At 34.6% G+C, this 12,464-nt stretch overlaps 3 protein-coding genes across 7 annotated transcripts in view; 1 reads left to right on the forward strand and 2 right to left on the reverse strand.

Annotated features, from left to right (window-relative positions):
* The first annotated feature begins 8,147 nt into the window (after positions 1–8,147).
* Trs33 (trafficking protein particle complex subunit Trs33) lies at positions 8,148–10,541 on the forward strand. 4 transcript variants are annotated; one of them, XM_076769339.1, is made up of 3 exons: positions 8,148–8,221; positions 9,641–9,795; positions 9,974–10,541. In XM_076769339.1, exons 2-3 carry the CDS (start codon positions 9,670–9,672, stop codon positions 10,373–10,375), a joined length of 528 nt encoding a protein of 175 aa, XP_076625454.1. In that variant the 5' UTR covers positions 8,148–8,221; positions 9,641–9,669; the 3' UTR covers positions 10,376–10,541. The 4 variants fall into 4 exon arrangements, with proteins under 4 accessions (XP_076625454.1, XP_076625453.1, XP_076625452.1 ...); XM_076769338.1 differs by lacking the exon at positions 8,148–8,221 and adding an exon at positions 8,851–8,981; XM_076769337.1 differs by lacking the exon at positions 8,148–8,221 and adding an exon at positions 9,323–9,454 and having other exon boundaries at positions 9,974–10,540.
* Positions 8,544–9,381, reverse strand: Nd-b8 (NADH dehydrogenase (ubiquinone) B8 subunit). Its single transcript, XM_076769340.1, has 3 exons — positions 9,073–9,381; positions 8,857–8,963; positions 8,544–8,705 (listed from the first exon to the last, which is right to left on the reverse strand). Exons 1-3 carry the CDS (start codon positions 9,153–9,155, stop codon positions 8,611–8,613), a joined length of 285 nt encoding a protein of 94 aa, XP_076625455.1. The 5' UTR covers positions 9,156–9,381; the 3' UTR covers positions 8,544–8,610.
* A 114-nt stretch (positions 10,542–10,655) lies between the features above and the next one.
* Positions 10,656–12,464, reverse strand: part of Cbs (cystathionine beta-synthase) — a 378,127-nt gene continuing 376,318 nt past the window's right edge. The window contains exons 2-3 of one of the 2 annotated variants that reach the window (XM_076769326.1): positions 12,174–12,282; positions 10,656–12,117 (exon numbers count right to left, since the gene is read on the reverse strand). In XM_076769326.1, the coding sequence (XP_076625441.1) occupies positions 10,802–12,117; positions 12,174–12,177 (1,320 nt within the window). In that variant the 5' untranslated portion in view covers positions 12,178–12,282 and the 3' untranslated portion in view covers positions 10,656–10,801. Of the gene's footprint in view, positions 12,118–12,173; positions 12,284–12,464 lie in introns of both variants that reach the window. The other variant, XM_076769325.1, reaches the window with a different exon arrangement.

Genomic DNA, 12,464 nt, shown 5'->3' on the forward strand with positions numbered 1-12,464 from the left:
TAGCAAAGGTAGATTAAAATGAAACGAAGACAATCATTTTATTTGTACCATGTATAAATACAAAAATTACATTTATATTCTCGTTCCATAATAATAAGGAATATTATTCTAAAGAAATGTCGTCAGTGGATCTTGCTTTCCAAACTTGTCTGTTCAGCAAAAAAATACGTAGATATATACTACGTTTGAACTCTACGTTTACAGTTTTCTTTTCGTTTTCTTTTTAACCAAAGAGAAAGTTCACGAAATTGTGTAACAAATAATGAATATTGATAAAAATGATCATTGTACTTGAAAAAGAAAAAACTTCGACATTGTTAATTATTAATATCAGAGAAAGAAATTATTTAGATTGTAGTCAATTGTTTACGTTATTGTCGATCGCTAATAGTAAAATTAAATTATCGTGATCAATTATACATTTATTCTTGCGTTGAAAATAGTTTTTAAAAATCAAATTTTTTTAAAGGAAATATTCGATTTTTATTAACATATTAGTACAATAGTATGTATGGTCGGTATAACGACTACAGAACGTAGAAAAAAAGTATCTGCTATTATAGTTGCTATTAGAGGAAAGCGACTGAAGAAATGTGGAAGTCGTAAAGGAAGCTGATCAATATTATCCTAAGAGTGGAAAAAGATTCATCTTATCGAGTTAATAGGAGGACTTGTGCTAACCTGAGCAAGTGCTAGTGGCATAGTAATATTCGGATACGGTATTGACATGTGTAAGTACACAGTGTGCGGTATGTAAAGGCATTCTCCCGATGATGTCGATATTTACACACATACAGGGTAAAACCATCATTCGCGCGTTCCCTCTCCTTCCCATCACACCACTCTTTTGGCCAGTGCCTATATTCCGTTCTTATCTCAATGTGTTAAGTTTGCTGGCTGTTGTGGAATGAGAGCAAACCTCTATGTTCGAACATGTTAGTTAACTACACTCGTGTAAGTGGTGAGCCACTTCCTCATGGCGCAATGGCCCGCTTCCTCTCCTCTGAGCTTCTCTTTGCTCCTCACTCTTTGTAGAGCTCCATAGACCACGTCGCCTTCCACTCCCCTCTTCTCCTTCCTCTACTCACGCTCCCTTTTGCTGTCCTTCCCCTTCCCCCTCCTTCCTTTTGACTTTCCTCGCCATCGCTATTATAAAATCTTAATAAAAAAAAACAAACAAACAAAACCGAGGCATATTAAAGATGCAAAGAACGGAAAAGAGACCGAGACTGTTTTCTCCTCGTTTCCTTTTTTTGTATAGAATAATAAACATACAAATACAAAGCAACAGAATTGTTGAGAAGAAAATATTATACAACCATCCAGCCAAAGTTGAACAAATTTTATTCATGAATAACGAATAGAAATTTTTAGATTTATTCGTAAATTCATTTTATAAATTAGAATTTATTAGCAAATTTTTTATACTAATGTTCGCATAATATTTTTTATTTAAGAATAAAGAATTATAAAAAAATAAGTAAAAAAGAACGATCATTACTATTTTCTACACGTAAAACACCGCGAACCAAAAATGCCTTTTATTCTGACGTTTGTGTTGTTTACATTTTTGTTTAATAATTGAGATTTCACTTTCACAGTAGAAGTAGGATTTAAATAAATAATCCTATAGATATTCGTCGTTAATTATTACAACTATATATTAAAAATGTTTACTTCTTTTTTTTAATTATTATACATATAGTAATTAATGATAATTGCAACTGATAAAAAAAATATTACACGATATTTTGTCGAATTGCACTTTTCCTTACTAACTGTTCACGTTCAGCGGAGAAAAGAAGAAAGCTGATAATTCATGATAATACAATACACAATTCATTCTGATGTTCACATTGTGGGGTAATTGATACCCAAAATGGTTCTCTAACGCAGTCTCGCTGAAGCATTACCACATAATAATTTAGAGTTTCGTGAAAGTTTCACGAACTTTTTCACACAACTGCGCGTACACATAAATGTTTTTCCCGACTAACAACAATATCGTCGCTGTAAGAACAATAGTGATAATAACTAATTACACTCCATTGAAAATAAAACTTAAGGCATTTCCAGTGATGTTGTTCTCGCACACCTTAGTGTATCTTTTTTTATACTTTGTTAATACGCTGATTACCAGACTAAATTCGTGAGACTTTCTACGAGATTAAAATTTCCTTTTTTTTTTTAACATTTGGATACCGATTTTGCACTCCAAATTAACCTTTTTTCAGATCAATTTAATTTTTCTATAATTAACGAGCTAGCATTCGAAAGATGATCGATTGATAGTTTTTAGCGTTAAATAAGTATTTCGTGTCTTATTATTATATAGGTGCAATACAATTTTTTTTTTTTATTTTAGAATTGAAGCGCGAGACCAGTACTACCGAATTGTGTTATAGTAAAAAATGAGCTTGAAAAATGATTAAATTAAATAGATCTGTTAAAAAAGATACACGTAATATCTTGTAACGTTTGCTGCTGCCAACCATAGGTTTTGAAAGCTTGCGTGCAATATTCCCATACACGTGAGAAACGAAACTTGTGCCGTTTCACAAACCTCAATGTTTAACGTGTTCGTTTGTAAAATACGCCAGTATACTCTTCGTTTTCTACTCTGGTTCTCGATACCCTTACGGTGGCCCTAAATTTTAATATTTAAATATTGCTTGTGTTTCCCCCATAAATTTCCCCAAAATTTTGATTAATTGTCTCGTGATGTAAAACACAGTCCGAACGACCTAAGAATTAACAAAATTTCGAATTCGTCTTGGAAAAATAAAAAATTATAGTTATTAGCAAGGGTTCCAATAACAGTCACGGACTTTTTAAATAAATCCCCCCCCCCTCTCCTCCCACTATTAATAGTGGGTATCTGATCCTAATTAAACAGTATTATTCCATTTGTAACTTCGCTATACGAGACCCATAAATACGACAAAAACATAGAAAGTATTTGTACCTCAAAAATCTTAATTCAACCCTGATATGACAGGCGTATTATTATTCATAAAGTAGAATGAACGTTCGCGAAATATGGTTCTTTTGAATCAGCTCATGTACATTGTGGTCACTTCTGTCAAATTAGCCGGGATGTAGAAGAATCTTGCAGGATGTATCGTCCTTCCACGAAAAGAAGGCACAGCGTGTTTACATCCCCATTCTTGCTGCAGTTCGCTGATTGGCTGTCACGTTGCATATGTATAATATACATATTTCGTTGCTTGAATGTATAAATGTAAGTGTTCGAATACTTCTTTTTCACGTATGAGTGTGTATTCCAGTTGTTGTTTCTCATTTAGAACTTCCCCAGAAAATTCGTGATCCAGTAGTGTGAGATCCAACGAGCAAATTGGCTATAACACGATCCTATTACGGCCAATCCAATGACTTGAAAATTTATCATTAAATATTCGTGCTACAGCACATAAAGTATGAGTTGGACCGTTATTATATTTTGCGCTCCTTCGTCGTATGGTTGCCCTTGCTTAAATTGTATGTGATACAAATTTTGAAAAAATAAATTAAAATAGTATTTCACATTTAAACGAGAGTTTATCACGAATAACGCAAGTTTTGACGACTTAATCTAATATAATAATCTCGTGTATTAAATTTTGTTGCTATTTAGCTACAGAAGACATTCTACGAATCTGCTACGATCGAAACGTTGCTAACAGGACTCCATTCTCTCCTAACCTTTCTGTAATTGCTACTTCTACTGCTGCTACTTTTGGAATCACTACTGATATTATGACTACTGTAACTATTATCTTCATTTTTTTCCTCATTTAAGCTGTCATAAAAAAGTCCTTTGAAGTACAGATTTTATGTACTTAACTGCGGAACTTGGGCCGATTTTCCAACTTTTCTATCAGGAGAATATGATATCGGAAGAGGTAGCACGAATTTTGGCGGTTTCAAAGAATCGTGACGTCATTTCCAAGAACCATTGGTAACAGGAATTAGTAAGAATAGTGGTCCACAGTGGTCAATAACAGCAATATAGGTACGTCAGTTTAATTAATGAACAGTGTCTAAAGCTTATTAATATTATAATAACTATGTAATTCACTGTATATTTATATATATCAAGACGACATCTACGATAAAACGCCCAAGTTTGTCGAGAAATAATTCACCTTTTCGCACACTAGATGGGGTTCCAATTATTTACGATCGAAATCTAACTTTAATTTATTTATTAACGCAACAATAGAGTACTCAATAATTTAGATCACTTGTAAATGCTTCACTATTAACGCCAAAGGCCCAAATTTGTCTAGAAACAGTCCTATTCCTGTCAGAAGACATTGCTAACCTAAGACACAGGTTAACAGTATCTTCTGACAAGAATAGTATTTAAAGCCTATTATTATAATAATAATAAAGTAATGCACTGTATATATACATATATATATACGTCCTCCCCAGAGCTAAAATAAATGTATATGCTTGAAATTTATATACACAGAATGTTTGTTATCCCTATTTTAATAACTTGTTGCTAGAAAGAGTCATTAGATCCCTTAGAATACAAAGTAACCGCGAGATAATCATACGTTAGTTAGTCCCTTTGGGATTATGAGAATTGAACAAGACATCTACACCTTGCATGAGGAATCCCATATGATTTTAACAATGGCCAGTGGCTCAGCTAGATTATAGTATTTAGATGCTGTTTTGTTGGTTCAAATAATTAGATATCGAAGCAATATATTGCATTGTATTTATTAAACGAATAGAGATCTTTGGCTTACAAAGAAAAACATATTTGTAGTTTGTACGTTTCTTTCGACAAGTACATGGTTTCACAACACATCAAACATAATACACATTAACTTGAAACTATATGTACTTCAGTCTAATTAATACACAGTATCTAAAGCTTATTATTATTATTATAACAACTACAGTAGTATCTACATAAGTGACTGTCCGTTTAATTTGTCCGCGATGCACCCTATCTATAAGTTAAAGAAAGTGTGACCCATCGGTGGTACATGATTTGCACAACCATTTACGGTAAAACGTCGAAGTTTGTCGTGGAATGGTTCGTTATTTTCAACAATAGATGGCGCTTATTTTTCGACCTCAAACCCTCTGGTGTTAAAACGCCCAAGTTTATCGTGGAATAGTTCGTTACCATCAACGCTAGATGGCGCTTATTCACCAATCTTGGGCCCTCTGGTGCTAAAACGTCCAAGTTTGTCGAGAAATCCATCTAGCGTGGACGATGCGAACTATTCTACGACAAACTTGGGCATTTTAACACCAGAGGGCCTGAGGTCGGTAAATAAGCGTCATCTATCGTTGAAAATAACGAACTATTTCACGGCAAACGAGACCAGAGATGCCAGAAAGGCACCGAAGGTGCTCTCTCACACTATGCCAGATCACGCGTACGTGAGCTCGTGGAGTTTAGGAAACCCGACAAAGGCAAAATGACGCATGCCCTCTTTCTCGATTCTCCGAAGTTGTCCGAAGTAATTTCGGACCGCCTCGTGAGAGTCAAGAGAGAAAGGCTCACATTTGCCTTCTCGCTCTTAACAACTGAAATCCGACCTCCCGTCTACGGCATACGATTTGGAATCTCGACTGCCCAGGTATTTTTACTTGCCTTTCCTAGAGTTCATTACTGAACTCTGCAAATTACTTCTGGTTTCTATTTGCCTCTGATGACCTCTGATGGCCAGTGCTGAGAAAAGTACAGAACTCCCGACAACTTTTAACACCATACAGCAACTGTTACTGACTGCTCCTGATTGCCTGCTTGCCTCTGCTGGACTCTGCTGACCATAGCTTATATTTCTGACAACCTATAACGATTACTATTGACTTCTGCTAACCTCTGTTGGTCTTTGCTGATCTCTGTCAGCGTGTGCTTGTCTCTGCTGAACTTTCCTGGCCTCTGCCGAACGCTACTGACCACTGCAGGTATTTCTGATAATGTATAACGATTAATACTTACTACTGCATGCCCCTACAAGTCTCTGCTTGCCTTTGCAGGTTTCTGCTTGCCTGTGCATGCCTTTGCTGGCCTCTGCTGAACACTGCTGACCACCCCTGATGCTTCTGACATCGTATAACAATTACTACATGCTACTGTTCGCCCCTGCTGATCTCTGCTTGCCACTGCATGACTCTGCTCGTCTCTGCTGACCACTGCTGACCACCTCTGATGCTTCTGACAACATATAACGCTTACTACTTGCTACTATTCGCCCCTGGTGATCTCTGCTTGCCACTGCTGGTCTCTGCTGACCACCGCTTATATTTATGGTAACGTACAACGATTACTACGACTCCTGCCTTCCTTTGTTAACTTCTGCCAGCGTCCCCTGGCCTCTGCTGACCGCTACTGATCACTGCTGACCACCGTTTATATTTCTGACAACGTACAACGATTACTACTGGCTACTGCCACCCTCTGTTGACCTCTGCCAACATCTCCCGACGTCAGCTGACCATCGCTGACCATTTCTGACCATTGCTGACCATCGCTGACCATTGCTGACCGTTGCTGACAAATTGTGACACGATGTAATATAATATGTTTATATGTATTAAAGTGTTGTATAATGTAAATCTATGGCAATAAATGATATAATTTCAAAGAATTCTATGTGTTTTCATCATTTTTACCCTTCTTTTCCTATCGAAATCATTCTCTTAGTTATAAGACACTTCGAATCTTTTAAAATTTTCTAAGTTCCCCGGAAAGATTTCAAATTTCCCGCGATTCCAAATTACGTAATATTACGTAACATTACATCATTTTTGCCGAAAAATTCCGGACGGAGAAATTTTGAAGAGCTATTACGTAATATTACATAATTTTAGCCGAAAAATTCCGGCCGGAGAAATTTTGAAGAGCTATTACGTAATATTACGTAATATTACATAATGTTACGTAATATTACGTAATTTTTGTCGAAAAATTCCGGCCGCGAAAAATTTTAGAGAGCTATTACGTAATGTTACGTAATATTACATAATATTACGTAACAGCTCTTTAAATTTTTTGTCGAAAAATTCAGGCCGGAATTTTTGCCGCTGCCTGAAACTTCTTGGAAATTTCAGGGATTCTGAGAAGTTTCAGGGACGCCGGTAAGTTTCAGGGATCCGAGAATTTTCAGGAATTCTTAGAAATGACGTCATTTCCAGGAATTCGCAGAAATTCCTGGCGGCGGGAAATTTGGAGAGGGAAAGAGGGGTAAAAAATAATGATAGAATACATAGAATTCTTTGAAATTATATCATTTATTGCCATAGATTTACTTTATACAAAACTTTAATACATATAAACATATTATATTATATTACATCATGTGACAAGTTGTCAGCAACGGTCAGCAGTGGTCAGCGATGGTCAGCTGACGTCAGGAGATGTTGGCAGAGGTCAGCTGAGGGTGGCAGTAGCCAGTAGTAATCGTTGTACGTTGCCAGAAATATAAGCGGTGGTCAGCAGTGGTCAGCAGCGGTCAGCAGAGGCCAGCTTAGGCCAGGGGACGCTGGCAGAGGTTAACAGAGGAAGGCAGGATTCGTAGTAATCGTTGTACGTTGCCAGAAATATAAGCGGTGGTCAGCAGAGGCCAGCAGAGGCTAGCAGTGGCAAGCAGTGGCAAGCAGAGTCAGCAGGGGCAGGCAGTAGCAAGTTGTAATCGTTATACGTTGTCAGAAGTATCAGGAGTGGTCAGTAGCGGTCAGCAGAGTCCAGCGGAGGCAGGCAGAAGTCAGTAGTAATCGTTATACGTTGTCAGAAATATAAGCGGTGGTCAGCAGGGGACAGCAGAGGCTGGGAGAGGCTAACAGTAACCAGTCGTAATCGTTATACGTTGTCAGAAATTCCAGGAGTGGTCAGCAGCGGTCAGCAGAGGCCAGTGGAGACCTGTTGACAGGAGGTCGGATATTAGTTGTTCAAGAGCGAGAAGTGAAGTGTGAGCCTTTCTCTTTCGACTCCCACGAGACGGTCCGAACTTACTTTGGGTAGCTTCGGTGAATCGAGAAAGAGGGCGTGCATCATTTTGCCTTTGTCGGGTTTCCGAAACTCCACGAGCTCACGTACGCGTGATCTGACATAGTGTGAGAGAGCACCTTCGATGCCTTTCTGGCATCTCTGTCGGAGAATCGAGAACGAAAGCATGTGTCAGTTTGCCTTTGCAATTTGCAACTTTTCGAAACTATACGAGCTTACGTACGCGTGATCTGGCATAGTGTGAGTAGTGCACCCGGTGCTCAATCTCAGTTATATTTACGATATTATGAGGAATTATAAAAGTTAAAGAATTAATAGAAACGTAAAGTATTAAGATAATGAAAATAATGCAAGCAGTGCTTTAAAGGTATAAATTATTTATTAGAATGATTAAGAAGTTCATGTATAACAATATATTAAGGTTGAAAAATAAAAATTATAACTATTTTGTTTTTTTTATAGCTTAGTATCGAGTAAAAAAAGGAAACAATATCCAATACTTACATGTTACACGGGATGTTTAATTGTTTCTAATATGCAATGATAATATAATGCAACAAAATTAAATTAATACAACTATTTTATTTAATAACTAAATAAATTAAAATACATTTATAATAGCATACAAATTATTTTGGTTTATTAGCTGCAACTTCTGTAATTCGTTGAAGTATTTCTTCAGACTTTAAATTTTGTAAAGGAACACGCTTCTCTAAGCCATACTCTGAAATATATAATTAAAAATAAATAAATATATCGATACGAAAATATATATTAAATGTGATTATTAACATTTTTCTCAAAATACTGTAATACTCACAAAATTATAAGTGTATCGATTAAGTGTAAAAACATATTAAAATTATTAGATTTACCATATCGTGCAAATAGAAGAGGTTCAATTGCAGAACATTCTCTAATCAAGACTGGAAACCCAGGGTTGTTCTTTTTAAGAGGAACATATTGTTTTTCGAGAAAATCTCTGAAAAAGGATAAATAGGTTAGAGTTTTATTATATATAGACACAATAATTGCTATATCTTACGACAATATTAAATATTATGCATAGATAATATTAATATTATTATTACCTAACACCCTGACTAGATTTTGACGTTTGACACAAAAGAATCCGTAACTCTTTCAAGTGTGGTCCAAGTTTGATCGCGGCCATCTTTGAACTCTATACTGCATTATGTCATGTTATCACTGATCTCTATATTCAGATCAGTATATGTGTAGGTATAGAGATCAGTGCACTTTATACGCTGCAATAAAGTTACAAAATATTACCAAGTTACATTCTGTAATGTTTCTAACATTAGTTATAATTTAATGAGTCTTGATATTTATTCATCTAGACTTTTTAACATTATTCGAATAATTAAACTAGATTTATTTGGATACATTAATACTTCTTCTATCTTCTTCCTCTCATCTGTTCACACTTCATACTATTTAACACGTGATCATGTGAGTTTGTACTCTTGTCTACTGACACTGCGTTCAATTTTGTTTTGAAAGTGAGACAATTTAGGTTAGATACACAAATTTAATACAAATAGTAGTTAATGCAACTTAAGTAGTCATCCAATCAATGACGCATTATCTTTCTGTTCGGTAGATATGTGGTAATTTTATTAAATTTCTTTATTGTAGATTGTTTAACTAATACAAAAAAAAGCAAAATGAGACAACAAATAGTTGACACGAAGATTAGTTCTCACGTGTCCGGAGAAGCTGACGAATGCCTTTTTGAGTATTTGCATACAGAGATGGTTAATTACACCCTCAGCAAATCAGTTAACAAAAAGGTAACTATTCATAAAGAGTAATGAATTTCTAATTGCTTAATGGGTGCTAAATTTTAAGTAATGTTTAGATAGGTGTTATTAATTTATAAATATACTTCTAAAAATTTTGCTCTTTATGAATATAATACCGGTATGAGTGCAATGAAATTTTCTTATTTTTAACATTTACAATATAAAGGAAAAAGAGGAGGAACTCTGTCGACTAGAATGGATGGGATTCAGTGTTGGATACAGAATCATTGAACGATTGACACGGGAATGCAGTCGATTTAAAGATGAACTGGATATGATAAAATTCATTTGTACAGATTTTTGGATCAGTCTGTATCATAAACAAATTGATAATTTAAGAACAAACCACCATGGTGTATACGTACTACAAGACAATTCATTTCGATTATTAGAAAAAGTTGGTACTAATAGCAATAAACAATATCTTCAAGAAAGTCCACGTTTATTAGCATTCACTTGTGGACTTTTAAGAGGGAGTTTAGCCAATCTTGGAATTATTAGTACTGTTAATGCTGAAATATCTACATTACCAACTTGCAAATTTCATGTACAAGTGCAACAAATTTAATTATTTAATATAAATAGAATAAAATATTCGAAACAGAGAAAGCTCTTGTAAGAATACAAGACAGAGTAAATGTTTCTCTCTGTACCTAATGAATCATTTGTATATTTTCCAGTAATACATAAATATATATAAAGGATATAATTTATACCAATGTTGTATACATTAATATGTATTCATAGTTGCATAGAATATTGTAAATTTATATTTATATATAAATTACAATTCAGTAAAATAAATTTACTACATTATACAAAATTATATACAAATAGATACAAATATTTATAAAGTGTATAATTCAGTAAAAAATGCATATAGATTAATTAGTTACCAAGAAATAATATAAAAATAAAAATTATCTGTTAAAACCTATTGTAATGTTATAATATACCTTATGATTTAAGACAATTACATCCATCTTTAATATACCTAGTTATTAGAATTTATTGTACCGTTATTTTTAATAATAAATTTCAAAATATGAGATTGGTTCACAAGCCCAATAAAAGCATTATCATCTTCATCGTTTAAAATAACTGCATATAATTCTTTTTCGAGAACACGTGATAATTGTCCGAGACTTGATGAAACTTTAACTTTAACGTAATGTTTGATCATAATTTTTTCTACAAAATCTGTGAGTTTTACCGAGCCGGATATTAAATTTGACATTAACGTATCCGACATAACGACACCTTTTACATGTACGTTATCGTTACTAATGATTAATTGTCGAGACTTTGTTTCTTCAACCATGCGAACAGCTTCTTCACATTTTGTATCCTCTTTTAACAAAGGTACTTTATCGAAAGATAATGTTGAAATTGGTATATTCCACCACCATTTATTTGCTTCATTTTGATATGTAGATTCTAAAAATCCCCTAACTTCCATCCAATTGTCGGACACAAATTTAGTCATGTAGTTTCGTATTCCATCAGGCAAAATAATAACAACTCGTTTTCCTTCTGGAATATCTTTAGCAATTTTAAGAGCAGCTGTAAGTGCAGCGCCGCTACTACCACCGCACAGTAAACCTTCCCGTCGTATAAGCATTCTAGCAGCATTCAATGATTCATAATCCTCGGTTTTTATCCATTTATCGATCACATTACTGTCTAGAACTGTAGGTATAAAATCGTAGCCAATTCCTTCTACTTCGTAAAAAGTAATGTCATCTTGTAATTCTGGTGACTGGGCTAAGATACTCCCTTTAGGATCCACAGCAATAATTTTTGTATTCGGCGACAATTCCTTCAATTTACGCCCAATACCACTAACAGTACCACCAGTACCTGCACCAGCTACCAAATAATCTATTTTCCCATCGCACTGCTTCCAAATTTCAACTGCAGTTTGATCGTAATGAGCTAATGGATTTCCAGGATTTGTATACTGATCAAGAACAATACTGTTCGGTATTTCCTTTTGTAATTTATGTGCAACATTAATATGTGCTTCTGGACTGTCCCAACTTGCTTCTGTTGGTGTCCTAACAATTTCAGCACCAAGAGCATGAAGCGTGTAGACTTTCTCATTAGACATTTTTTCTGGCATAACAATAATACATCTGTAACCTTTAACAGCAGCAGCCATTGCTAACCCAATTCCAGTATTACCGCTTGTAGGTTCAATAATAGTATATCCTGGTTTCAATAAACCCTGCTCTTCAGCATCTTGAATCATCCTGTATGCGATTCTATCTTTTACGGAACCACCAGGATTAAAGAATTCACATTTTACATCTAAAAATAAAATTAAATATTTATCTTGTATTTACATTATGTAAAATTATACTAACACATTTCACACTTAATTCCATAGGATTTTGGGATACTGTTTAATTTTATAAGCGGTGTTTGTCCAATGGCTGTCAATATATCAGGTATTATTTTATTACGATCAACAGTTCTGAAATAAAAAATTTAAATTGGAAAAGTGAAACAATTTAGCACTTTCATGATAAATGTTAACAAATATATGATAAAAATCTATTAGATAATACTAAAAATAAAATATCCTTTCTTCAAATTTACAACTAACAAAATAAACAGAATACTAAGGAAAGTACCATACAGTCCTCATGTTAAGA

Source organism: Colletes latitarsis, chromosome 7 (assembly GCF_051014445.1).
Source record: "Colletes latitarsis isolate SP2378_abdomen chromosome 7, iyColLati1, whole genome shotgun sequence".
Taxonomy (NCBI): Eukaryota; Metazoa; Arthropoda; class Insecta; order Hymenoptera; family Colletidae; genus Colletes; species Colletes latitarsis.